The following is a 22,324-nucleotide window of genomic DNA, read 5'->3' as shown; positions in this document are numbered from 1 at the left end:
ATGTGGCTGACCTCGAAGGACCCATAAACACAAAACATGTCTACGCGAAGTCTGCATGCTCAAATTTTCATTGGTCGACCGTACTGAGCACGGGTCTGTGTAGTTGTTTTGCGCATCCATTGGTTAGATTTCAGGACCACGGGGTATCCTGTCATGAAACTTAGCCCTGATTGGCTAATCGATATGTTAATTCTTTGGATTTCAAGAACGGATATCCAACGAAATGGCAGGGCGCCGTCCGGCGTCTATTTACAATACAAGTTCAGTGTACGTGCTACTGCTAGCCATCTACATGCTGCTTCTTCATAATAACCGGATTAGTATGGTGAGTTTCCGTTTTAATATTTTAATAGGACTTGCTGTTACTGTAATCAGCAAATTGGGAGTATATGTTGTTTTGAACTAGAGGTAAATACGTAGCCGGAATGTCTCGAAGTACTCTAGTAAGTTAGCCTAGCTTTCTACTAGCTAACGTTAATTACTGCGTAGTACGTCTACAGGTGACAGTACAATAGCATAGTAGAGTTCTCTTGTATGTAGCCATTTAGATATTTTTTTGTAGCGAACAGACATAATATAATCACTAGTATGATTTAACGAGCACGAAAAACATAGCCTACTTGACTCGGTGTGCGACATTGCAAGCTTTACAGTATCGGCATAGAGGCTAAAAGACCGCGCACGAAACTTCTTGCCTCTGCACCGCACAAACAGCATCATCGTTACTCAAACCGATTTACACGCTGCTGGGTTCGTTTCACCCCTGCCATTGCAATGTAATCGAGCGGGCAAGGCAGCTTGTTGATTCATAACGAGCTATACATTTTGCGAACAATGTTTCTTTGAAACAAACGCTTTGATTTGTTAATGCATCCCCATGACGACAAAAACGTGATGTGTTTGAAATTGTGTGAAGATGATCTGGAACAAAACGAAAGCAAAGCACACTATGCCACTTGTAACGGCTTTACCCGGTGCCTACTGATCTTTTAGTTTTATGGAGCTACAGGTAGCTTTTTGCATTATGGAATCCAGCAAGCGAGCTAATCTGTAGGCTATTGTCTTTAGTTGAGACACACGTTTGTTGTTAAGAGTTATGGTGTTGTGTCTGTACTTTCCATGACCATGTGTTTGTTTTGTTACAGACTCAACTGGAGGGTTAGCCTTGGTACAGTAAAGTTTAGTCTGTCCAATGGAGGGAGATCCTAAGAATCCTCCAACTCTTCCCAGTGGCGGTCCTCTCCTTCACAGTGCCCCCCAAACAAACCACCTCTCTCAATACACCAGGTATTTGGGTTCCTTATGCCGTATATCATTTGTACCCTTTTCAAATGCTTGTGATTTTGTATTTATTCACCTTTGCTGTTTGCATGTTCTGTGTCTTGAGGAATCAATGCAGCCCGCTTGAGCCCGTTTTGATAATCAAATGTTTAAATAGCCGCAATCATGATGGAAAATCTGCAAACCGAAGTGGATGTATTCAAGAGGTCAATGAGAAAACGCCAAAGACAAAGGAACCAGAAGGACTGAACCGCAGAACAGCAGCTCCGAGTTCTCTTCGGCGACACGTTTTCCCCACTAAGAGAGAGAGGGAGACCAGCATGGTACATTATGCATTTTGCAAAAAAGCATACATGCTTAAACTGGCTTGAACAGGGTAATGTTTACTCCTTTGTGATCCACAGGTTCAGGTATCTCAATCCCTGTCGGTAAAGTTGATGAAAGCTGATATGACTCATAAACCACAAAACCTCCAAAAGGTAACCACCCCCTTCCCCCTCTCCCCGTTAAGATTGTATTCATTTAGGGTTATAATACCCCCCCCCCCCCCCCCCCCACATGACCTTGTTACTGCATGTTTATGAAGACTATGGTGACCTAGACAGTGTTGTAGTGTTGGGGTTAATTGGGGGAAGTCATAATCCTCCTTCACGGTCTGTTGCATCTGACGCAGGCGCTCACTGACACTATTATGACTGTCTGCCTGTGACCTACTGAAGCCTGCACTGTATGATAAAATGCCACTCACGGTTCTATTCCTTTCCAATGGCTTATGCTTGCTTACATTTTCTACGATTTTAGTTTCTCAATGTTGACTATTGATATTGGTCGCGGCAGTTGTGTGTTCGTCAAATAATTGTGAGAATTGTGTTTACAGAGCACTTCAGACTTCAGCCTTGTGCCAGAGCATGATAATAAGTAAGTATGACAGCCAAACTGTATTATTATCACTGTCATTAGAGTATATGCATGCTTTGAATTTGTTATTTGATGGAAGCTACTCTTTTGGTCCCTGGCCAAAACAAGAAATTAAAGTTAATCAAAGAGAGAAGTACAATAGGTTGGTGCCTGATTGTTCTAACGGATGGAGGAAAAGGTAGATGAAACAAAATGGAGGGGCAGACATTGAGTGAACATTTACATTACATTTACATTTAGTCATTTAGCAGACGCTCTTATCCAGAGCGACTTACAGTAAGTACAGGGACATTCCCCCTGAGGCAAGTCGAAGTGCCTTGCCCAAGGACACAACGTCATTTTGCATGGCCGGGAATCGAACTGGCAACCTTCAGATTACTAACCCGCTTCCCTAACCGCTCAGCCACCTGACTCCCATATCAACAGTTGAAAATGGGGGGAAGGGTTCTCTGTCCTTTCCTACCGCGTCCTCCGTAGTCGAAGGTAGGGATTAAAGAGAATGTAGAGTTAGGCTAACTCAGTATCAATACACATGATGACCATGGTGCAGGTGAAGTGTTTGGAGAAATAAATACAGATGTACATAATCACATTCTCAACCTGTAGTGATATTACTTTCTTGGACCTTAAGGAGTTCTGTTCTTATGTGTTTTTTGTTTTGTCTGGCTTCATCTCTACTGCAGGAACGAGGATCAGGAATGCAGAATGAACAGAGCTGTTCCTTCCTGCTGTGCACAAAATGTAGATGAATCTAAAGCTGGAGAGGTTGCTTTGGACCCCGAAGCCATCCAATCAGATGGGGAGGAAGAGCGAGATATGGGTCCTATCCCTAAGAGTCCATCCCCAGTGAAAAGATGGGTGATTGGCCCATTGTTTCAGTCGTTCAAATCCAAGATGGCCAGTTTCACAGAGATTGTCATGAGTCCGGTCAAACTCTTCAAACCCACAAACATTCCGCAGTCAACTGTAAATATGGACTTCCCAGAGCGTCTGGATACTGACCAAGTCGTAAACAGTAAACGCTATGAAACTGTAAACTTAAAAGGTCATTTGGAGAAGCCGGATGAGAATGAATGCATTATAGCAGATACAGAGACAGGACTACTCCAGAACCAGGACCTGGATGACAAGGCTGGATCCTGTAAATCTCTGGACTCTAGCCAAGGTGGACTAGAAGCTCAAGGGAAGCACTTCCATAGGTCAAGAGGACGAAGGGGAGCACGGATTGCCGTCCAGAAACACCCTGTGGTTCAAAAACACCCTGCCGTCCAGAAACACCCTGTGGTTCAAAAACACCCTGCCGTCCAGAAACACCCTGTGGTTCAAAAACACCCTGCCGTCCAGAAACACCCTGTGGTTCAAAAATTAAGTTTAGACTTAAAAAGCCGCCACCTTCTAGGGGAAGATAAATGTGCCTTTGAGAGGAGACAGAGCATACTTGCATCAAATGAACCGAATGACTCGATGACTGAAAAGGAAACGAACAACAATGATTCTGTACCTTGTAAACGCAGTCGATTACTCCAAAGTAGCATCAATTCAGGCCCCGAATCAACAGAATTAAATTATCCTTCTCTGTCCTCGCAACCCTCTGACGACACAAGTGCCTCATGTGAATCCAAGCTGAAGCCAAATATTCAAATGGTGGAGCAGGTGGGTCTGGCGGGCGCTCAGCGGAAACCGTTGAGGAGAAAACGACACGTCAGTCACAAATCTACGACCAAGAGCGGCTCTTCTAAGATTGTGTCATCTGATATGCCTTGTATCTCTGCTGTTGCTGCAGAACTGCACTCTGCCAGCAGATCGCCTGAAATCGGTGGCGAACGGTTTGCTTTGAAATGTGACTCGCAGTCAACAATGAATGATTCTAAAGACGCTCAGAGTTCCGTCTTGTCCTCTGTGTATTACACCCCCCCTGACTCTATGTGTTCTCTGGATGACAGTAGGAAAAAACATACTGAGTTGCATGGAAACCACAACGTGTTGGTTTGTGTCGCACAGTCACACATATCTGTCAAAAATAGCCCTGAGAAAACGTCGACAGATAATGGAAAAGGCACTGCCCCGGATATGGGTCACTCTTTTAAGCCACTTCCACAGCAGGTAGAAGAGAGTGAGGGAAAGCGTGAAGTGGGAAGTACAAAGAGGGAAAGGAAATTGAAAGTCACTGCATTGACAGATGTTGAGAGAAATGTTGAGAAAAGGAAAAGAGTGAAGCTTGTGAGAGGAGAGGAATGCAAAGGGCAGTTGGAGAGGGAAGGGTTAGCTGGGGTTGAAAGTTGCACTCTGGCATCCTTAGACCACAAAGAGCATTTAGAATATTCCAGGCCAAGGATGTTAAGGAAACAAGGGAGTGCCAAATCTCAGTATCAAAAGTTGACTCCCAAAACGGCAAGTAGTACTACCGTGGATGTGGTAATTCAGGAACTTCCTGAGACGATCACAGCCGTGATAAAAAAAGACAAAGGAACTGGACGAAAGGGTAATGTGAAGCTAAATGTGTCTCTCCCAGCAAAAGCAACAACAAGTACAACTGATCTAGAGGATCCCACAGTTATGAAAAGCACTGACAGTTTGACAAGGGGTAACCCAAAGGGTAAAAGGAATATGATCAGTAAGGAGCAGGAATGCTTTTCAAGCACCAAAAGATTAAAGCAACAAAAGAACACTTGTTACAGTCACAGTGAGTCTGGCTCTATGGAGCCGAACACTACACCGATGGTAAAACCCACACTGAATGACCCAAGTTCTGGAGGCTTTGGCCAGGATACCAAGGCACGATCAGAGACATCCAGAACACTAGAAAATGTATATCCTAAGAACAGAAACTTGGCAACGGATGAAATGAAGCCCTCTCGGAATGGAAGGAAATGTTGCACAGCCATGCAGTCTGACCCATCGTCAGGGTACGATGAGAGGACATGGTCTTTACCTTGTGGTGCTTGTCCTCAACTGGCAGTCAAATTGAATAAGCATGCAGTGCAAAGGTTCATTGATGACGCAAGAAATGGCAGTAAGGAGAGCATGGAAGAGGTAGTGCTTCTTCACAGCCGGAAAGTGACAGTTGACGTGAAGCAGCATAAAAAAGAGGAAGAGGGTAGTGAACAACTTGGCAAAGCTGCTGCCGAACTAAGACGCCACGTGAGGGAGCACAGGAAGAAGCCAAGGAAAGCTTATAACCAAAGGAGAAGGCGTAGGGCTTTGTCCGTGAGCAAGGTTGAAGTAGAGGCGGGGGGAAAGGGGGAGGAGATGCATGGAGTGTCAGGTGACCAGTTGGATGCGGTCGGAGTAGGAGCATGTTCTTCAGATCCTGGCGTCCTGACCAGGCGTCTGCTGCGTCGCCACTCCTGTCCAGAGATCCTCTCCCTCCTTCACCACGACTCTCCCTGGAACGCTTCGTCGCTGTCGCCACACCGAGCCTGGACACTCCCCTTACACCGACACCCGTCTCCTCATGCCCCTCATCCTCTCAGATCCTCCAGGCGTGCCCGTAGACACACTGTCTGTAGTGTGGAAGTGGAGCGGGAGATCGCCCCTTTGTGTTTGCGAAAGGAGGTGTATCCCACAAGAAGATGCAGTCCCTACGGCAGCAAGGTTCACCTCCTGTCTCCCAGTGTACCTCTCTCCCCATCCATCTCCCTCTCAGCCCAGGCCTCACGTTTTCTGTCCAGCCCCCTGGCCTTCCTCTCCAGGAAAAGGGATAAAAGTGTTGTTGCTTCCTCTCTCCCCCCTAGTGTTTTCACCAGCTCTTCGCCTTCATGCTCCTCTCTGTGGCACCAGTTTCCTGGTTCGAATCTAACCACCCTCTCGAGGTCCACATCTTCAACTTCAGTTTCCTCCCTTTGCAAGTAAGAAACTGGATATCATTTTGATTTGTGTGCGGTTCTACAATGATGAGTGTTGAGTGATTTTTATTGAACAAATGGAGAATTCATGAATTCTTCCCTTTCTCCCAGTGCCTTGTCACAGATTCCCCTGGAGGGTGAGAGTGAGACAAGGCAGCAAAGTGATGATGATGATGGGGAGGACACAAGCTGCTCCAGTCAAGAGTTTGAATCAATGGGGATGAGGGAGGAGAAAGCTTTGTCTGATTCCGAAATCAAGGTATCTGCAGACCTTATGATAACTGAACAAGAAATAGATGAGTTGGCTAGAAAAATTATTTAAAACATTATCAAGTGAGAGGAATTTGTCGAATAGCTTTGTTTTATGTAATCATCGGAATCAACACCGGTGGTGTTCTTGTTTGACGATAATGAATCGTAACTTATTAATTACCCATAACAGATGGGGAGCTGCAAGAACGAGGAACGGGGAAAGGTGTCATCCATTAGAATTCGCAAAACGTTACCCAAACCCCAGAAGAACCTAACGCCCATGGGCTTACCCAGGCCTGTGAGGTACGTGTTTCACAGGAGGGACTGACTGGGAAGTGGTCCACCTCTGTACCCCCCAGGTGGGACGTTCTGTATTTATTGCTGTTCTTTTATCGTTGGATCTCGTTACAGGCTGAAAAAGAAGGAGTTCAGTTTAGAGGAGATCTACACCAACCAAAACTTCACCAAGCCCCCTGAGGGGTAAGAGTGTTAAAAGTGTTATTGCTCCTCCTTGCATATTATTATAAATGTACTTAACGATCATCGTACTCACTTTTGTCCAACTGTCTGTCATTTGTCTCTCTCTCTCTTGTATTTTTTTTATCTTAGCCGGTTGGAGACCATTTTTGAGTTGCCACTAAATCGTCGGAATGGTTCTCAGTCCCTCATTGGTCAGAAGCGTTTGAAGCGTTTTGTAGAGTTCCCAGAGGTAGGAGTGGCCAGAAAGCCCAGGAAGTCCCTTGTAGGTGCTGGGAAAGTTGGAATGACTTCTACTGTTGGTAGACCACGACGAGGAAATGTCCCCAACTCTAAAGATGATCCCCCCCTCAGTTTGCAAGACCTTGACTCACTACTTTGCTCTAAGCTTGACGAACTGGACTACTGGTTAGCTCTCAACCAGGAAACATCTTGACAATCGACAAGTATCAGGGAGAAGTCGTGGCAGACGGTGGCACATTCACATTTTCTTAAACAGGTGCTTTTCAACCAACATCAAGCTGCACTTCCATCTTGTTCAGTGTCTTTGTGACCTTGTTTACAATCAGTGCCGTTTTAGTGGATTATTGCTATTAAATGGATAATTGAAGAATTGCATTATTGCCCTGTGTACTGTAGCATTTGAGAAGGATTATGGAGTGAAGGAGTATTGGGCTGATGAGACTGTTAGTAGAAAATATGGTGCACAAGACACTGGGCCAATGCGCTAATGCAAATGGTATTGCCGGTTTAGGTCGTTTTATTATACGGCACATGCAGCGGTACACATTCATGTCTCATTATTGAGATGGATGCATGGGGGTTATACATCAGTATAAGTTCCTTTTCACCTAAATCACAGCTTGTGGATGTAAACTTTCTATAATCAATGAGCTCAATAGCTAAGCTGCACTGAATCTTCAGTCAAAACTCTGCCCTTGTGTCTTGGAGAACATGCTATGTTCACTTGTCTTGAGTGACATGCGTTTACTCCATTGACCCTGTAAAGTCATTTGCTGCTTTTTCGTGCTTTAAGATGACAGCTTTTTTTCAGCCTTAATATCTTTAACTGTGTTTTTTGATTGTATAAATAATAATTGAAGAAAGCCGTCCGTTCTCTAAATAATGGGTCATTCACCCATTGTCTCATCACTAGTTTGTCTTTCATAACTGCTTTTTTATATTTTATTGCCTTTGTATATTTGTCATTCGTGGTTTTCTAAGTGTGTGAGGTATTGTATTTCCAGAGACCTTTATGTTTGCTTGCTTTACCTATTTGTGATGCATGAAAGTGTTGTTTTTTTACCTTAAGGTTTACCATGATAATTCATGATGTGGTACACATTGGTTGTATTTCTTGTTGCAACCAGAGAAAGAACAAAAGAATGAATGTGTGTATATTAATGACCCCGACACAGAGCTTTCTACAAAAATCTTTGTAAGTAGACATTTCTGTTACAGTAGTTCTTTACCTTTTCTTAAACAACATGCAATGCAATTATCAAAAATAAAGCACATTTAGTTACATTATGTAATAAATTATGTAATAAAGTTGGTAACAATTTAACCGAAACAAATGCATTGTTTCAGCTTGTTTTCGTATGTCAAGATACGCTCAGTCTATTAGAGTCAACAAATATGACACAAGTGCCAGAAGTGGTGGTGTGAGACTCAGAACAAGAAGCCACAACACAATAGAAATGACCGCAAGCTTCTTTGCCCGATAGGAATAGTGCCGAGCTCTGTCTGTGTTTCCCTCAGCAGTTCTTGTTGTCTCAGCCTGTCATAGGAAAGAAGGAGATCATGATTCAAACGGACCGACACGACTGAAGACGTGCTACCTGTGCTTTATATGGTGTGTTAGGTGGCAGCAGATAATTGTGTCGATCGGCGTTTAGAAAAAAGAGGGCACTAATACCTTGACAGAGTTGATCAGCGCCACGATGCCAATGCAGGACAATCCACAAATGATACTGGCGATAGCTAGTATCCTGTGGTCCTTGTCTCTGGTGGAAGAAGCCTGACCCACTTCAATGCAGGTGCTGTCAATAGAAGCATTTGTCTTGTCTGAGGTCGGAAGTTTAGTTTTCAGAGCAATTTCCTCCATTTCTTTAAGATCCTTTTCTGAGGGAAGATAGTTGAAAGGCCCAGAGAGGCAGATTTTTACCACAGTACAAGTGGGTGATATGCAGCGATACGGGCCTGTCTGATTTAGGGCACAGGGATTTCCCTGGGACATGTAGTGATGTGGTAGGCTATGCATTGTGTCTGCTTTCTTGTTTACTGAGAGCCTGAATATGATTTCTCTGCCCAAGTGATAATACCATGATTTTTGCTCGCTCTTTTATTGTTGGCGTAGAACACGAACACGAATGAAATGGTGAAAGAATATTAAGCAACCTGATACAAATGATTAACAAGACGAAAGAAAAATGTAGTATGACAACTAATCCTTAGTTCCAGTCTGGTAACCGTGGTTTCCTTATTTTAGCCCCTTAGGCTGGTCATTGTTTTTCTTCGCAGCAGTCACTTTTTTTTCTCCTTACAATCAAGGGTTTGATCATTAGGCTTATTAGACATGTTAGAAGTTTTGAAGGCTTTCTCATTCTGAAAAACGAAATGGGACTGTCTAAATACCGATCAACTCTGTAACCGTCAAAGGTATTTTACTAACACTGTGCATGTCCAGACTAGATTTACAAAAGGATCAGGTGAATGCCTCAGTCCACCCTCAAACCTTATGTTACAGGTGTGAGTACATAAGCAGCTCTATTCACATGGCTGATATATGGAGTTGTACATACCCATAATCTTTCTCTGAGATGTGATTTGTTCTATAGTCACAGTGGCTTCTTTCTTAAGATATGAGTACTGTGGTTCAAGTTTAGTGCTATTTATCCAAAGACTGTTTCTCCTTTTCTCCCAGCAGATTCCATTATATTGTTTTCCTCAAGAAAGTTGTTTAATGGGTTTATCTGTGTTGTCCTTTGATTCTGTCCACTGAGAGTTGGTGAATGACGGAGTAGCAAATAGCGAAACTCGTTTGTGTGTGTAAGTTCCACGCCCTGCTACCGCACATTCACACTCCCACTACACTTTTTTTATTATTTTTTTGCCAGGTTTAGACAGTAGCTGACAACATTCTTATGCCGGGACGTCACAAACCGAATCAGTTTCACTCAGTGCAAGTTAACACAAATGCAAGTGGCAGAAACTGTGCCAAAGCGAAAACACATCACCATGCTAATTTTACAAACAGTTTTGTGAAATACTCGAAGGAACAGTTGATGGCGATAGAGAGATAAACAGACAAATACTCGAATAGCCTACAGTACTCTCTGTCTCTGTCTCTCTCTCTCTCTTGCGCTCGCATATTGCAACTCTGTTTTATAAGCCAGGGGAGCTGAGGTGGGTGGATTTCTCAATCGACAAGTACCGCAAACGTTAGTATCGGGCTGCCCAGGCTTATAAACGTCAAACATTTGTCAACCAATAGCAAAGCACAGCTGACGTGGCTAATATAAACACGGAAATGCAGCTCAGATTGAGAGAATACCCAAGCAAACCCCGAATATAATATCCATTCAATATTTGCTGAAACAATCATCGGACAGTTTATAGTTGTGGACACAATGGAGAGGGAGAAACCCATACTTCTGGCAACTGAAAAATATGCGTCTCTTGAGTCCTGGAATTATGAGTTGAATTGTGGAGCGTTGGAAAGGAAAAGAGACGGAAAAGGGATTGATGGGACTGTAGGCAATTCAATAACAGGCGTTTTCAAAGTGAGAAAGACCATCAAGCTATTAGCGTTGAATAAATGCATGTTTAAGGTGCATAGCAGCTACATTTTATCGCTAAATATAGCTCAAATAGATCATTTGTAATGATCCCATTCTCTTGGTTTTGCAGAGTGTCTTCCTGCCTCAGGGCTATCCAGACAGTGTCAGTCAGGATTACCTGCAGTATCAATTCTGGGACACCCTGCAGGTAAATCATGTCAAATACAAGTTGATTTTAAAGCCATACTTCACACTTGCACAACTCCTCAGGTTCTTACCAGACTAATACGTTTCAATAACCCCCACCTCTCCTTCCCATCTCTCACACACACACACACATACTTAACATCACAGGCATTTGCCAGTTCTCTCTCTGGTACACTTGCCACTCAAGCTTCCTTAAGAGGAATTGGTGTCGGAAACCAAGAAGCAACGGTAGCTGCTGCAACAATTACCTGGCTACTTCGAGGTGAGTGTCTTGAAAATGTAAAAATTACCAATTTTCCTACTTTTTTTTTGGTATATATATATTTTTTTGGAATTTGTTATTTGTCTCTTGTAGATGGCACTGGGATGTTAGGAAGAATACTCTTTGCTTGGCATAAAGGGTGGGTGTTATAGTATCTATATTACACATTACTGTTATCTTTTGCGCATCATATTTTAGTAATATGTCAATATCACATTTGTATTTCTAGGAACAAACTGGACTCTGAAGCCAAAAAATGGAGGTAGTGTTGGCAAGCACAGAACATTTAAAGGGCAGACTGATTTAGTAAATTTTGCTGGCTATTTAAGATGCTACTTGTTTTCTCCACCAGACTTTTTGCAGATGTTCTCAATGACATTGCCATGTTCATGGAAATTCTGGCTCCCATTTTCCCTCCTTGCTTCACTGTAATTGTGTGCACTGCAGGAGTGTTCAAGGTGTGTTTTGTTTCTATGATAATACAGCTCTGGAAAAAATTAAGAGCCCACTGCACCTCTCTTTCATAAAAAAAAAAAGTTGAGAAGGACAATTCTGAGTGAGGAACAGAAGGATAAAATTCAAGAGGCCACTGCAAATTTTACCCTTCTGTTGCTCACTCACAATTGTCCTTCTCAACTTGTTTTTGTAAACGAAAGAAAAAGGTGAAGTGGTCTCTTTAATTTTTTCTAGATAGGGATATATTACTCTTTAAGTACCAGGAAGACACATGATAACACACTGTTGATTATGACTTGTGTTTTCTTTCTCTTTACATTTTCAGTCGGTCGTGGGTGTGGCAGGAGGGGCTACACGAGCTGCTTTGACCATGCACCAAGCTCGCAGAGACAACATGGCCGACATCTCTGCCAAAGATGGCAGTCAGGCACGTCATATATTTTTCTCTTGTTGATATACAGGTAACATTTACATTTAGCAGACGCTCTTATCCAGAGCGACTTACAGTAAGTACAGGGACATTCCCCCGAGGCAAGTAGGGTGAAGTGCCTTGCCCAAGGACACAACGTCAGTTGGCATGACCGGGAATCGAACTGGCAACCTTCGGATTACTAGCCCGACTCCCTCACCGCTCAGCCAACTGACTCCCTAACATAACCATGGCTTTCTCTTTACTAACATGCTTGTCTTGCTGTGCTGTATGTTGTCTTCTGTGCAGGAGACTTTGGTGAATCTGGCAGGGCTGCTCATCAGTCTGGGTCTAATTCCTCTGGTCACTGATAATCCACTGTAAGTCTTAAATTAGTTACATTATGTTTAGGGTCAGTGCATTACGTGCATTTCAACCCAAGTGCTTTATAAAGCTACAAAATAAAGCTAATTCATAGTTGTTGTTTTTATGGACATCTTTTCACGATAATTGACATCTTGGGTTAAATGGGTGAAAGTATTTCCCGTCTCTGCTCCTTAGGCTGACATTCATCCTCTTCTCAGTTTTCACAATCCTACACTTGTTTGCCAATTACAAAGCTGTACGCTCAGTGGTCATGGAAACCCTCAACGAAGCTCGACTGGCCATTTTGCTCCGACAGTACCTGAGAGATGGACGGGTCCTAAGTCCACAAGAGGCTAACCACAGAGAACCTGTGTTTCTAGGTACGGCTGTCGTTCGCAATGCGGGATGCCAATACTGTTTTTTATATCGAAGTTGTGTACAGTGTTAGAAAATGATCTACAATAATGTATTCAATGGAGTAGAATGGTTTGTTTTACAGAGTTCACAAGCACTGCTCCCATCAGACTTGGGGTGAGACTTGGGGAACTTGTTAACAGGTAAAGGGAAAGGGCCGCTTTGTGTTGCATTGTTGTATATATATTATTTGTCCACAATTATATAAGTCATTCCCTTTGTTTAGCTTCGAGGACCTACAAGCGGCTATGAAAAACAGTAATAGACCTTTTCTCATAGGAGTCAAACATGGTATGTATAACTTTTCATGTCCTACATGTTTAAAACAATGTTAATAGTATATGTAGTTCATTCATTGGGGGGTCAAATGGCTGAGCGGTTAGGGAGTCGGGCTATTAATCAGAAGCTTGTTGGTTTGTGCCAAATGACGTTGTGTCTTTGGGCAAGGCACTTCAACCTACTTGCCTCGGGGGGAATGTCCCTGTACTTACTGTAAGTCGCGATAAGAGCGTCTGCTAAATGACTAAATGTAATGTAATGTAATTTACACCCTTACACAGGCTGCGTATGTGTTTGTTTGGGACCAGAGGCATCAGTGTGTGATGAGATCTGGGCCATGTGCCAAGCACTTTGTATCAGCACTGTGTTACGCCCTGTAGCACCACTAGAGGGGGCTCTCAAGCAACTCGCAATTTCACATGGGGAAAAAAAAGGTAAAGGTGTGCCCTATTCTGTTTTATCCATTCATCACATCAGGATATGTACATGGTACATTTCCAATACAGTAGCTTGGCATGTCAAACACTTCCTCTTCACAATCGTTTTATTTTTTTACCACTAGACCATTGGGATCTTGTCTATGAGAGTGACAAGCTAATGGACCAAATATTCCAGCCATTCCTTAAAGGTAAGCTATAAATTAAGTACAAATATTCAGCATGGTATACATTGGAAACCTGAAATACATATACAACTCAGAAATGTGATTGTGTAGTTGTCTTGCTAATTAGACCAGTAAGTTAAATATACATCCCAGAATGCATGGTGATGAAAATGTTTCATGTGCAAGACAAATGGCCAATTTACAAGACCTCAATGGGATTCTTCTTCATTGTAAAGTAAAAATTATACTAAATATTTGCTGATTCATGACACTTTACAGGCTTGGAAGAAGCTGGATGGCAAATCAGTAGAAACCTACTAGACTGGGACGAGTGGAGGGTTGAATGGAAAAAGAAGAGCAGTTGAAGTTGCTTTGGACATAGATAGTATTTTTTTTATCAACATTTGTCTCGTTGGTTCAATTTCACACAGAGAACTTATTTGTTTAATAAATGTAAGCATGTGCTGCTCTCTTAATATTATATCATTTCTGTTACCTATTCAGCAAATTAAGTAGCAACATTGGCAAGTTACCAGAAGCACAGGAAGCTTGTCCCAGACATGATCTATAACCATAGTGTTCACACCAGGTAACACTTAGGACCATTGTAAGTAGTTTACCTGAGACCATCTCTCAACATGTTAACCACACTACAACCCTTGTGGGTAAAGGTTTTCCCACCTGTAACCCATCCAAAGACAACTAATTAGAGGCCTCACCTGCTTTAAAACAGAAACCCACATAACCCATTATAGTTCATCTACAACAAGACAATTAATGGTGGGTACGCTATCACCAATTCTTAAGAAACCACAGATGAAACAAAATACAGCGTTTCCATTTTAAATTGATGAACAATGCAAAATAAATATTAAATATTAAAAATATTTATAAATCTAAAAAATAAAGTAGTGCATTGTGCGAAATGAGGTATCGGCAGGTAGAGTCTTAGGTCTGTTGTTCCAGTCCGAGTCAAGTGGGGCGCACGTGCAGTCAACAAAATCCCACATGCAAATTATAGTTCGTTGTACAGCATAACATCCGATGACGTGAGGTTGTCTTGCCAGTTTGTTTAAACTATTTAGAACAACTTAACTTGTATAGCTACAGTAGCTAGCTCGTATATTGAATCTGCTTGTAAATATGTCGGACCAGAAAAGATCTGTTCTGACCTAGAACAATTCCAAATACATTTGCTGGATCATTTGTGCTAGCTAGCGCAGGCTAAAATAAGCTATAGCTAAAATGGGTAAAGTAAAATGTTCTGCATACAATTGTGAAAATCGCACTAAAGCCGGCATGAAATTTGTAAGGTAAGGGTTTGTAGTCGTACGTTGACACGGACAAGCCGACCACATACAGGATAGCCTAGCGCCTGTATTTATCATGTACATGTACAGTATGCCAGCATGTCGAAAAGCATCAAGCAACACAAGAGGCTAAGGAAATCTATGAAGCCAAATATTTTGATGCCATGTTATTTACATTTAGTCATTTATGTTATGGCAATGTATGTCTTTTATTCTTGTCTTTACAGATTCCCACTCAAAGATCCTAAACGACTAAAGAAATGGCTTGTGAATTTGAGGTGGAAGGGCTGGACTCCTTCTCGATTTTCGGTCCTGTGTCTCAATCATTTTGAGTCTAAGTACATTATAGGTGGAGATATACGAGCACGAATCCGAGCGAACGCAGTTCCGACCATTTTCAACTTTTCAGGCAGCATGCAAAAGAAAAAGGTGCTCTTCAGAACAACACATTAGTTCAGCACAGCGATGAATAATTCGCTTGTATTTAGATGTCAGAGTTTTCAATAGCCTGCCACTTGTTGAATGTCCCAATCTGCCTTCTGACCAAAGCAAGTTTGTAATTTCCTATGTTATAAATTATGTCTTTATCTGTAATTCCAGGTGGTTCTAAGCCAAAAAAGCAAACAAGCAGTGGTAAGCAATAACTTTGAATTAAGAATTAGTAGTGTCATAAAGCGAATGTAGTGCCTTGGTGTCAAATCGTATGAAATGCATAGGCCTACTCCTCTCACAAATACAATTCTAATGAGTGATTATTACTCATGCCCTTAATTTTCATTATAACTGCAGAGTTCCATTGTTGAAATACCAACACAGTCAAGTCCTGCCCAACATGCCAAATCAGATAAATCAAAAAGACCAAAAAGGCAAGTTAATGAATACAGGAGAAATTTCTGCTCTTTGTATTAGCTCCTGGTGTTTAATGAGAGTGAGAATAAAAACGTGGCTAGTCCAAGCAGTTGTTTAGAACAAGCTGAATAAATATTTAGCATATAAAATGTAATTATTTCATTGTGTGTCAGATGCTCTGATGAGGGTGGCACCTGGGTAACTTTGATGGACGATTCAATCCAAACGATTGAGTCTTTTCCAGGTTTTTTCCACGGGGACTACTGTCTGCCACATGTAAGATGCTTGAGTTTATGTTTCGGTTTATTCAATTTACTTAATGCGAATGTTTGTTGTTGTATTCCATGGTTGCTGTAAAGTTCATAGTAAAGAAAATTGCTTAGGCCGAGAGATACAGATATTTTGTAATATCGCGCATGTTTTTTTTGCAGAGTATCCGATGGGCAGGTGTAAACTCTTCTCACGTGAGTAGTTCGGTATACCTCTAATGGCTCATTGGTTTCTCTGTCATCCTGATCAGACCCTAACCCTCATCTACAGGTGGAAACTGAAAACAAAGAACTCCAAAATGACCTACTTCTCAAGCACATAATAGAGGTAAGGAGTCCATATCGATCCTGCATGCATCACAAAGAGCTTGTAATCCTTGGCAGTCAACTCACTGTTTAGTTAATTGATACGTTTCTGTGTCCTGTCTTTGATCTAAATTATTGATTTAATTATGTTAATTATTTCTACTCAGGTGAAGGGTCCGTGGGAATGGCTGGGTTTGGATATTAGGGGACCAATGCCCACGACACTGAATGGAAGCGAGTATATTCTGACTGTGACTGACTACTACTCCAAATGGTTGGAAGCCTTCCCCCTCAGAGTAAACACCTCAGTGGAGGTTGCAAGCCATATCGTTGACATCATCTCCCACTTTGGTTTCCCATATAAAATACTATCTCGTCTGACCCAGAAGTTTATTAAAAAAGTGAGACACAACTCAAATCTCATACATAATATGACTTTGTTAGCTTTTGTTGTTTACATTTACATTCCCACAGGCCCCCATTTATTTGTAATATATGTTTGAAAGATCCTGAAAACAAAGAAAGTTCTAGTAAATAAATGTTTGGGGATGTATATTGTTTTCATAGATGGTTTAGTCTGTGATTCTACCTGTATCTTTACAGGTTGCTGGATGTCTATGTGAGAATCACTAAATATTTAGTGTGCTTTACGTTCTTCAAAACGTTGGGAGTTTAAATAATTTGGCGTAAATGTTTCAGATCAATGACGCATTGAAAAAACAACTAAAGGGGCTATGTGAGCCACTTGTAGTCTTTCATCGGCAAACTGGCATACTGGATCTGGACATGCAGGACGTGATTGACAGGTTAGTGATTTAACATTAACAACACACAAGATTTTTTAATTTTCTGTTAAAAGTATCTAGTAGTTTTCATACTCTGAAGACTGAGTCACCCTGTACTTCAACAGGATGGTGACTGATCTTTTGAAGGAACATGGACACAACTGGGATGTCTTCCTACCTGCCAAGGTTTTCAGTCTGTGCTTTCAAGAGCACTCCACAACAAAGGAGAGGCCTTTATCCCTCCTGCATTGTAAGAGGCTGCAGCCCAACACTGTACCCAGACAAGTGCCTGTACGTGAAAGGGGTTTGTTGCCTCATACAGTGATGCAATCAATAAAATGAACATGATGTGTTTGTTTATAGAGGGCTCTAAGGAATGCTGTTTATTCTTCTCCTCTACAGTTCTGTGTTGCAGAGATCCGAGAGAGCATCTTTGTAATCCAGTTTAATCAAAAACAAGACACTGATGTACATGGTGAGTTAGGAACACATGACATAAGCAGTTTTCTGGTAATGTGATGCTTTCAGGTGTTATTGCACACCTTCGATTGCCTACAAAAGACCTATGTTTTTGTCTTGAGTGGAACCTAAGCCTCAACACATACTTGGGTGAAATCTTATTGTTTTTTTTCGTCTTTTATGCTATGTATTTAATCGTTGAAATGATCTTTTGTAAAAAAAAAATGACTGACTGAAAATGTTGCAGGTATTGCTGGAAAGGAATGTGAAAAGGAAATATCTGAAAGTAACACTCTCATGCGGGTGGCCTTCATCGTTCAACAGTGAATGTTTTTTGTTTGTTTGAAACTGAAACACAGACTTTTGTCGAATGTTTTAACTTCACCCCCATGATCAAAACCTGGTTATGCAGGATTCATGCTTAGTTTTGATCTTGTCAAGAAAGTGAGAGGTAAGGGTAGTGTTAGTGACTTTAAGGAATTGTCACACGATTATATATTGTACCTGCATCTGCCTCAGTTGCATTGCATGAGCAGGAGGGGGGGGGGGGGGGAGATTATATGGTGAATCTATGGTGAAAGCCCAGTTTCAGAAAAAAATATTTTTTCATTCATTGCTTACGCGTTCTGGTAGTGGCGCTGGGGAAAAATGAAATTAAGTCAATAAAGAATTATTGGTTTAACAATTTCTCTGTTCCAAATCTGGAGTTTAATTCAGAACACTTAATGAGTACATGAAATGTATTATGACGGTGGGTGCAAGTTATTTGCAAAAAAAGGTAGTTGCCTGATCCCTGCCGGCACGCTTTCCGCATTCAGACAGCTGTTGTGATTGTCGCTGTGCAGCGTGGGATAGCGGAGGTGTAGGTGCAACCAAGCGCGAGAGAAATGGTGAGTGGAATATGGCTAGCTAATGTTAGCTTGCTATAAATGATCTATTTTATAACTGATTCGGTCATCGTGGCTCTCATGAATGTATTTGCTACCGAGACTAAATGTATACTTGCATGTAAGATCTTACATTTCGATCTGTGAGTGGGGGAAGCCAAATCTCTTTGTTTCGCCTCTATATCGTTAGCTAGCTAGCTGGCTAGGCTAAGTACCTTACTGTACTAGGCTAATCTTGCTAGCGTAGATGCTATAAGCAAGTGTCAGTACTGACGAACCAGATGAACGTATGTTTGTTATGGTCCAACTAGCAAGTTGGCTTTCTTGCTAACCGATGCTAGCAACAAATGCGGCTACCAAAACAGGCAGTGACTTTCTTGCCACTGTCATTAAATGTCTTAGCCGGAATAATGTCGCTAGTACAAGTAGGAGGATCGTTCGCTAATATAAAATCAAATACAAACTTGACCTCACCGGTTCATATAAAACAAGGCGGTCCACCACCTAGCTAGAAATGGACTTGAACGTACTTAACGTACTAGCTAGCTGGTGATATGGAGCTGAGTTAGCTATTTGTTGTTGGTTGGTTGTCTGGCTAGCTAGCCTAAATTGTTTTCACCAGCTAGTGCACAAAGCTACTAGAGCCCACCTAACTGATACAGCTTGGAGATCTGCTCATTTAATAGCAGTTAAATTCTACAGATGTCAAGTGTTGAATTGAATGACTAGCTTGGGCGTAAAACGAAGAGCGTTCCACATGCACGATAGAAAGAATGGCTCATTTCATATATTGGGTTCCATATATTTGTGTAGACTACATACAAGTTGCTATTATTATATACAACTAGAACTGAGTACCACAGAACTCAGAAAGCTATGCAATGAGGCTCTTATAGCTGTTGAATCTAGCATCCACCTCCACTTACTTGGTTCACAGCACAGTGCTTGATCGCTTTTGAAATAGATGGACGTTTTCACAATAAAACATGTCAGTCTACTGTATGTAAGAACATACAGTAAACTGTATATAAGAGCAGTGCTTTCTTTAGCAAACTCCTAAATGTCTTGACTTCTGTTGTTATAGGATGTGTTTCTGATGATCAGGCGTCACAAGACGACCATCTTCACTGACGCAAAAGAGTCCACCACTGTCTATGAACTGAAGCGCATTGTTGAGGGGATCTTAAAGAAGGCACCAGAGGAACAAAGACTTTATAAGGTACATTTATATTGGACCCTGTCACTGTGTAGGCCGCTAGCCGTTTAAGAATGTTATGTATTTGTGTAATAAAACTGATTCAAAACTTTCAAGATCTGTCTTACAATCAGTTTTGTAAGCTTGGTTTGATGAGTAAAACAGGGTCTTAATCTGTATCATTTCCAAATTCAATATCTCCGAGAAACTTCACCTCCCCTCTTTGTCTCTGTTTTCAGGATGACATGTTGCTTGAGGATAGCAAGACTCTTGGAGACTGTGGATTTACAAACCAGACAGCCAGACCTCAGGCCCCAGCAACAGTTGGACTAGCTTTCCGCCTCAGTGGTGAGTAACCGATAGGGACGCCCTAGTTTACATGCACCCATTGTGATTTTAAGATATTGTGTGACTGCACATTGTCTGTGACACATATTTTTTTTGAATATATCTCTTGATGACATTAGTCAGTAGCCTTTTGGTTTTCATACTGTACATGGACTCTTTATACCCACATGGCTTTTTTTCTAACTGCCACAACCCCCTTCGTCTCTTAGATGATGCTTTTGAACAGCTGAGGGTTGAGCCCTTTTCCAGCCCCCCTGAGCTCCCTGACGTCATGAAGCCCCAGGACTCTGGCAGCACAGCCAATGAGCAGGCCGTACAGTGAGGGGAAGGGGGCAACCAATAAGAGAGGGACAGGGATTTGGGAAGGGGTGAAATCCAGGAAGTCGTGCTTTGGTGGGCATATTTACTGACTAAGTGGTGTTACATGCAGATATACTTGTGAGATCTTCATTTTCTGCAGGAAAAACCCCCCTTGTTCACGAAGAGGGGAACGTTCTAAAACTTGTTGCCACATTTCTCCTCAGCTAAGCTCACGCACGTTTAAATCAGCTCTCAATATCCTTTATCAAAGATTTCTTACTGATTTGTTACACACCACTGTCTGTAAAAAAAAAAAAAAAAAAAAGGATTCGTTGAGAAGATGAGAATCGGATCTCTTATTTAATTTCAATATTTTTTTTGTGAGGAAAGGGGGTGGGTGATTGGCATTATGCAAAAGTAGTTGTTTGCTTGTTTTTGGGGGGATGGAGGTTTTGGGGTGCGTGTGCATTTCATTTTTAGAAATCCCTGTTGCTGAACGCAAATGTTAGTTTTTCTATTGAGTATTAATATTGATTTAGCATTTAAAATTTACTTTTGGATGGTTGCATTTGATGCAACAGCAGGGTTTGTGTGTTTGTATGTTAATAGCTTATCTAGAGAACATGTGCATGAAATAGGTCTCCAATAATAAAAAATAAATAAAAAAGAATAACCTGTTAATGGCAGATTGTAATGTAAAGTGTAGTGGAAAACACGCAAGATTTACAATTGGTATCATTTGTAGTTATGGTGTGAAGGTATTTAGTTTTCCACTGTTTTTTTACCTTTGCACTGGAGTTTGTCTGTTGTTTTCATTTGAGTCCTTGTCTTGTTTGTACATCCATTTGAGTAATACGCTTATTTTCCCCCCTAAAATGATATTCTTTTGTGTTCAAAAACCCAATCTCAAGTCTCCAGTTGAGGTCTATACTAAAAGGTATGTTTTTTTAAGTAGCGAAGATTTGGTATAATCCTGGAGTCCAGGACAAGACTTGATCTCTCAGTCTAATGAAACACAGAAGATATTGTAAAAGAGCAGGAATCTACTTAAATTTGAAAAGGTGTCAATCATAAAGACACGTTGAGATGGTGTACCATTAAGCCCTTTTTAATGTGGGACTTTATAAAGTTCCTGTATAAAACTTGAATTAATATTAAAAAATGTCTCTTTCAACCTTGTAAGTGTGGCCTTTTAGTGCACAACATTTATGTATTTTATACCCTAGGGTCGGTACTTCCGATTGAAGAGAAAGAAGATTTTGTGTGAACTACCGGTGTTGTGCCATCAGATGCACGGCTTCCATGAGAGGCACCCCCTCGTGGGAGTGTGCGCGAACCACTCGGAATCAAAAAGTGAAGGATTTAGTCTTGATATCGCAACCAAACGGAGGGGAGACAGATGTCTCACATTATACTTTGTTGTTTATAAAATTCAAGAGAAGAATGTCGGTTATCTGTGTAAATAACAGATGTTATTCTCAACACAAAATCCTTAAAACTCGTCATTCAAACCGTATAGTAAAGAACGCAAACCAACGTTGACCTACCATGGACTATTCTGTTTTCAGACCTGTCCAACCTATACATACACATTACACAGTATTGGTATTAAATGCATGCTTATTAAATGTACATGATGCTGGGGTAGAAGGGAAGAAAGTATGCGGGGGAGAGCATTTCATTGCAGGCCTTGTTTTCCTTTTGATGTAAATACAATGCACCCCCTGCTAACTCTGACTAGGAAAGTGTTACATTCCTGAAACTTACTCTGCTTACTCATACTAGTCCCCTCAGTGTACAGTAAGAATATTTTGATGCTGGGATATAGAGAACAGACAATAGAGGGGGGTGCATTTCACGACAGGCTTGTTGTATTCCTTCTTGCCATGAAATGCACCCCCTGCTAACTCTGACTAGGAAGGTGTCACATGCCTGAAACTTACTCTGGTTACTCATACTAGTTCTCTCAATGTACAGTAAGAATCATTTGGTGCTGGGATATACAGAACAGACAATAGAGGGGGGTGCATTTCATGGCAGGCTTGTTGTATTCCTTTTTGCCAT

General features: G+C 41.6%; 4 protein-coding genes and 1 long non-coding RNA gene across 5 annotated transcripts; 4 read left to right on the top strand and 1 right to left on the bottom strand.

The window, feature by feature from the left end:
* The first annotated feature begins 214 nt into the window (after window positions 1–214).
* prr14 (proline rich 14) lies at window positions 215–8,346 on the top strand. The gene is made up of 10 exons (XM_062486096.1): window positions 215–329; window positions 1,146–1,287; window positions 1,439–1,604; window positions 1,686–1,760; window positions 2,159–2,199; window positions 2,883–6,047; window positions 6,156–6,303; window positions 6,487–6,599; window positions 6,708–6,776; window positions 6,906–8,346. Exons 2-10 carry the CDS (start codon window positions 1,193–1,195, stop codon window positions 7,207–7,209), a joined length of 4,176 nt encoding a protein of 1,391 aa, XP_062342080.1. The 5' UTR covers window positions 215–329; window positions 1,146–1,192; the 3' UTR covers window positions 7,210–8,346.
* LOC134041036 (uncharacterized) lies at window positions 8,093–9,862 on the bottom strand. Its single transcript, XR_009932940.1, has 3 exons — window positions 9,578–9,862; window positions 8,692–8,897; window positions 8,093–8,553 (listed from the first exon to the last, which is right to left on the bottom strand). It is a non-coding gene; the product is annotated as an uncharacterized LOC134041036 (long non-coding RNA).
* A 432-nt stretch (window positions 9,863–10,294) lies between these two features.
* rusf1 (RUS family member 1) lies at window positions 10,295–14,326 on the top strand. The gene is made up of 14 exons (XM_062486399.1): window positions 10,295–10,558; window positions 10,686–10,763; window positions 10,910–11,024; window positions 11,118–11,163; window positions 11,254–11,286; window positions 11,377–11,482; window positions 11,806–11,907; window positions 12,199–12,269; window positions 12,451–12,635; window positions 12,755–12,812; window positions 12,896–12,960; window positions 13,230–13,382; window positions 13,511–13,576; window positions 13,832–14,326. Exons 1-14 carry the CDS (start codon window positions 10,406–10,408, stop codon window positions 13,915–13,917), a joined length of 1,317 nt encoding a protein of 438 aa, XP_062342383.1. The 5' UTR covers window positions 10,295–10,405; the 3' UTR covers window positions 13,918–14,326.
* Window positions 14,327–14,550: 224 nt separating this feature from the next.
* zgc:153292 (uncharacterized protein LOC100003014 homolog) lies at window positions 14,551–18,217 on the top strand. The gene is made up of 12 exons (XM_062486411.1): window positions 14,551–14,865; window positions 15,090–15,291; window positions 15,463–15,495; window positions 15,652–15,728; window positions 15,885–15,987; window positions 16,143–16,175; window positions 16,252–16,308; window positions 16,454–16,687; window positions 16,986–17,092; window positions 17,197–17,362; window positions 17,474–17,546; window positions 17,778–18,217. Exons 1-12 carry the CDS (start codon window positions 14,798–14,800, stop codon window positions 17,855–17,857), a joined length of 1,233 nt encoding a protein of 410 aa, XP_062342395.1. The 5' UTR covers window positions 14,551–14,797; the 3' UTR covers window positions 17,858–18,217.
* Window positions 18,218–18,280: 63 nt separating this feature from the next.
* Window positions 18,281–21,434, top strand: elob (elongin B). The gene is made up of 4 exons (XM_062487085.1): window positions 18,281–18,420; window positions 19,502–19,636; window positions 19,852–19,960; window positions 20,170–21,434. Exons 1-4 carry the CDS (start codon window positions 18,418–18,420, stop codon window positions 20,280–20,282), a joined length of 360 nt encoding a protein of 119 aa, XP_062343069.1. The 5' UTR covers window positions 18,281–18,417; the 3' UTR covers window positions 20,283–21,434.
* The last annotated feature ends 890 nt before the right edge of the window (window positions 21,435–22,324 follow it).

Source organism: Osmerus eperlanus, chromosome 2 (assembly GCF_963692335.1).
Source record: "Osmerus eperlanus chromosome 2, fOsmEpe2.1, whole genome shotgun sequence".
Taxonomy (NCBI): domain Eukaryota; kingdom Metazoa; phylum Chordata; class Actinopteri; order Osmeriformes; family Osmeridae; genus Osmerus; species Osmerus eperlanus.
The sequence above is the reverse complement of the archived record's forward strand: the minus strand, read 5'-3'. Positions and strand labels throughout refer to the sequence as shown.

What these genes read in the sequence shown, in the direction of transcription:
- prr14 (XM_062486096.1), top strand. Translation starts at nt 1,193, where the DNA reads ATGGAGGGAGATCCTAAGAATCCTCCAACTCTTCCCAGTGGCGGTCCT. An exon ending in GTGCCAGAGCATGATAATAA is followed by an intron (nt 2,200 to 2,882) that starts GTAAGTATGACA and finishes TCTCTACTGCAG; the next exon opens with GAACGAGGATCAGGAATGCA. An exon ending in TCAGTTTCCTCCCTTTGCAA is followed by an intron (nt 6,048 to 6,155) that starts GTAAGAAACTGG and finishes CCTTTCTCCCAG; the next exon opens with TGCCTTGTCACAGATTCCCC.
- rusf1 (XM_062486399.1), top strand. Translation starts at nt 10,406, where the DNA reads ATGGAGAGGGAGAAACCCATACTTCTGGCAACTGAAAAATATGCGTCT. An exon ending in TCTGAAGCCAAAAAATGGAG is followed by an intron (nt 11,287 to 11,376) that starts GTAGTGTTGGCA and finishes TTTCTCCACCAG; the next exon opens with ACTTTTTGCAGATGTTCTCA. An exon ending in CTTGGGGAACTTGTTAACAG is followed by an intron (nt 12,813 to 12,895) that starts GTAAAGGGAAAG and finishes CCCTTTGTTTAG; the next exon opens with CTTCGAGGACCTACAAGCGG.
- zgc:153292 (XM_062486411.1), top strand. Translation starts at nt 14,798, where the DNA reads ATGGGTAAAGTAAAATGTTCTGCATACAATTGTGAAAATCGCACTAAA. An exon ending in AAATCAAAAAGACCAAAAAG is followed by an intron (nt 15,729 to 15,884) that starts GCAAGTTAATGA and finishes ATTGTGTGTCAG; the next exon opens with ATGCTCTGATGAGGGTGGCA. An exon ending in GGGACTACTGTCTGCCACAT is followed by an intron (nt 15,988 to 16,142) that starts GTAAGATGCTTG and finishes TTTTTTTTGCAG; the next exon opens with AGTATCCGATGGGCAGGTGT.
- elob (XM_062487085.1), top strand. An exon ending in AGGAACAAAGACTTTATAAG is followed by an intron (nt 19,637 to 19,851) that starts GTACATTTATAT and finishes CTCTGTTTTCAG; the next exon opens with GATGACATGTTGCTTGAGGA. An exon ending in ACTAGCTTTCCGCCTCAGTG is followed by an intron (nt 19,961 to 20,169) that starts GTGAGTAACCGA and finishes TTCGTCTCTTAG; the next exon opens with ATGATGCTTTTGAACAGCTG.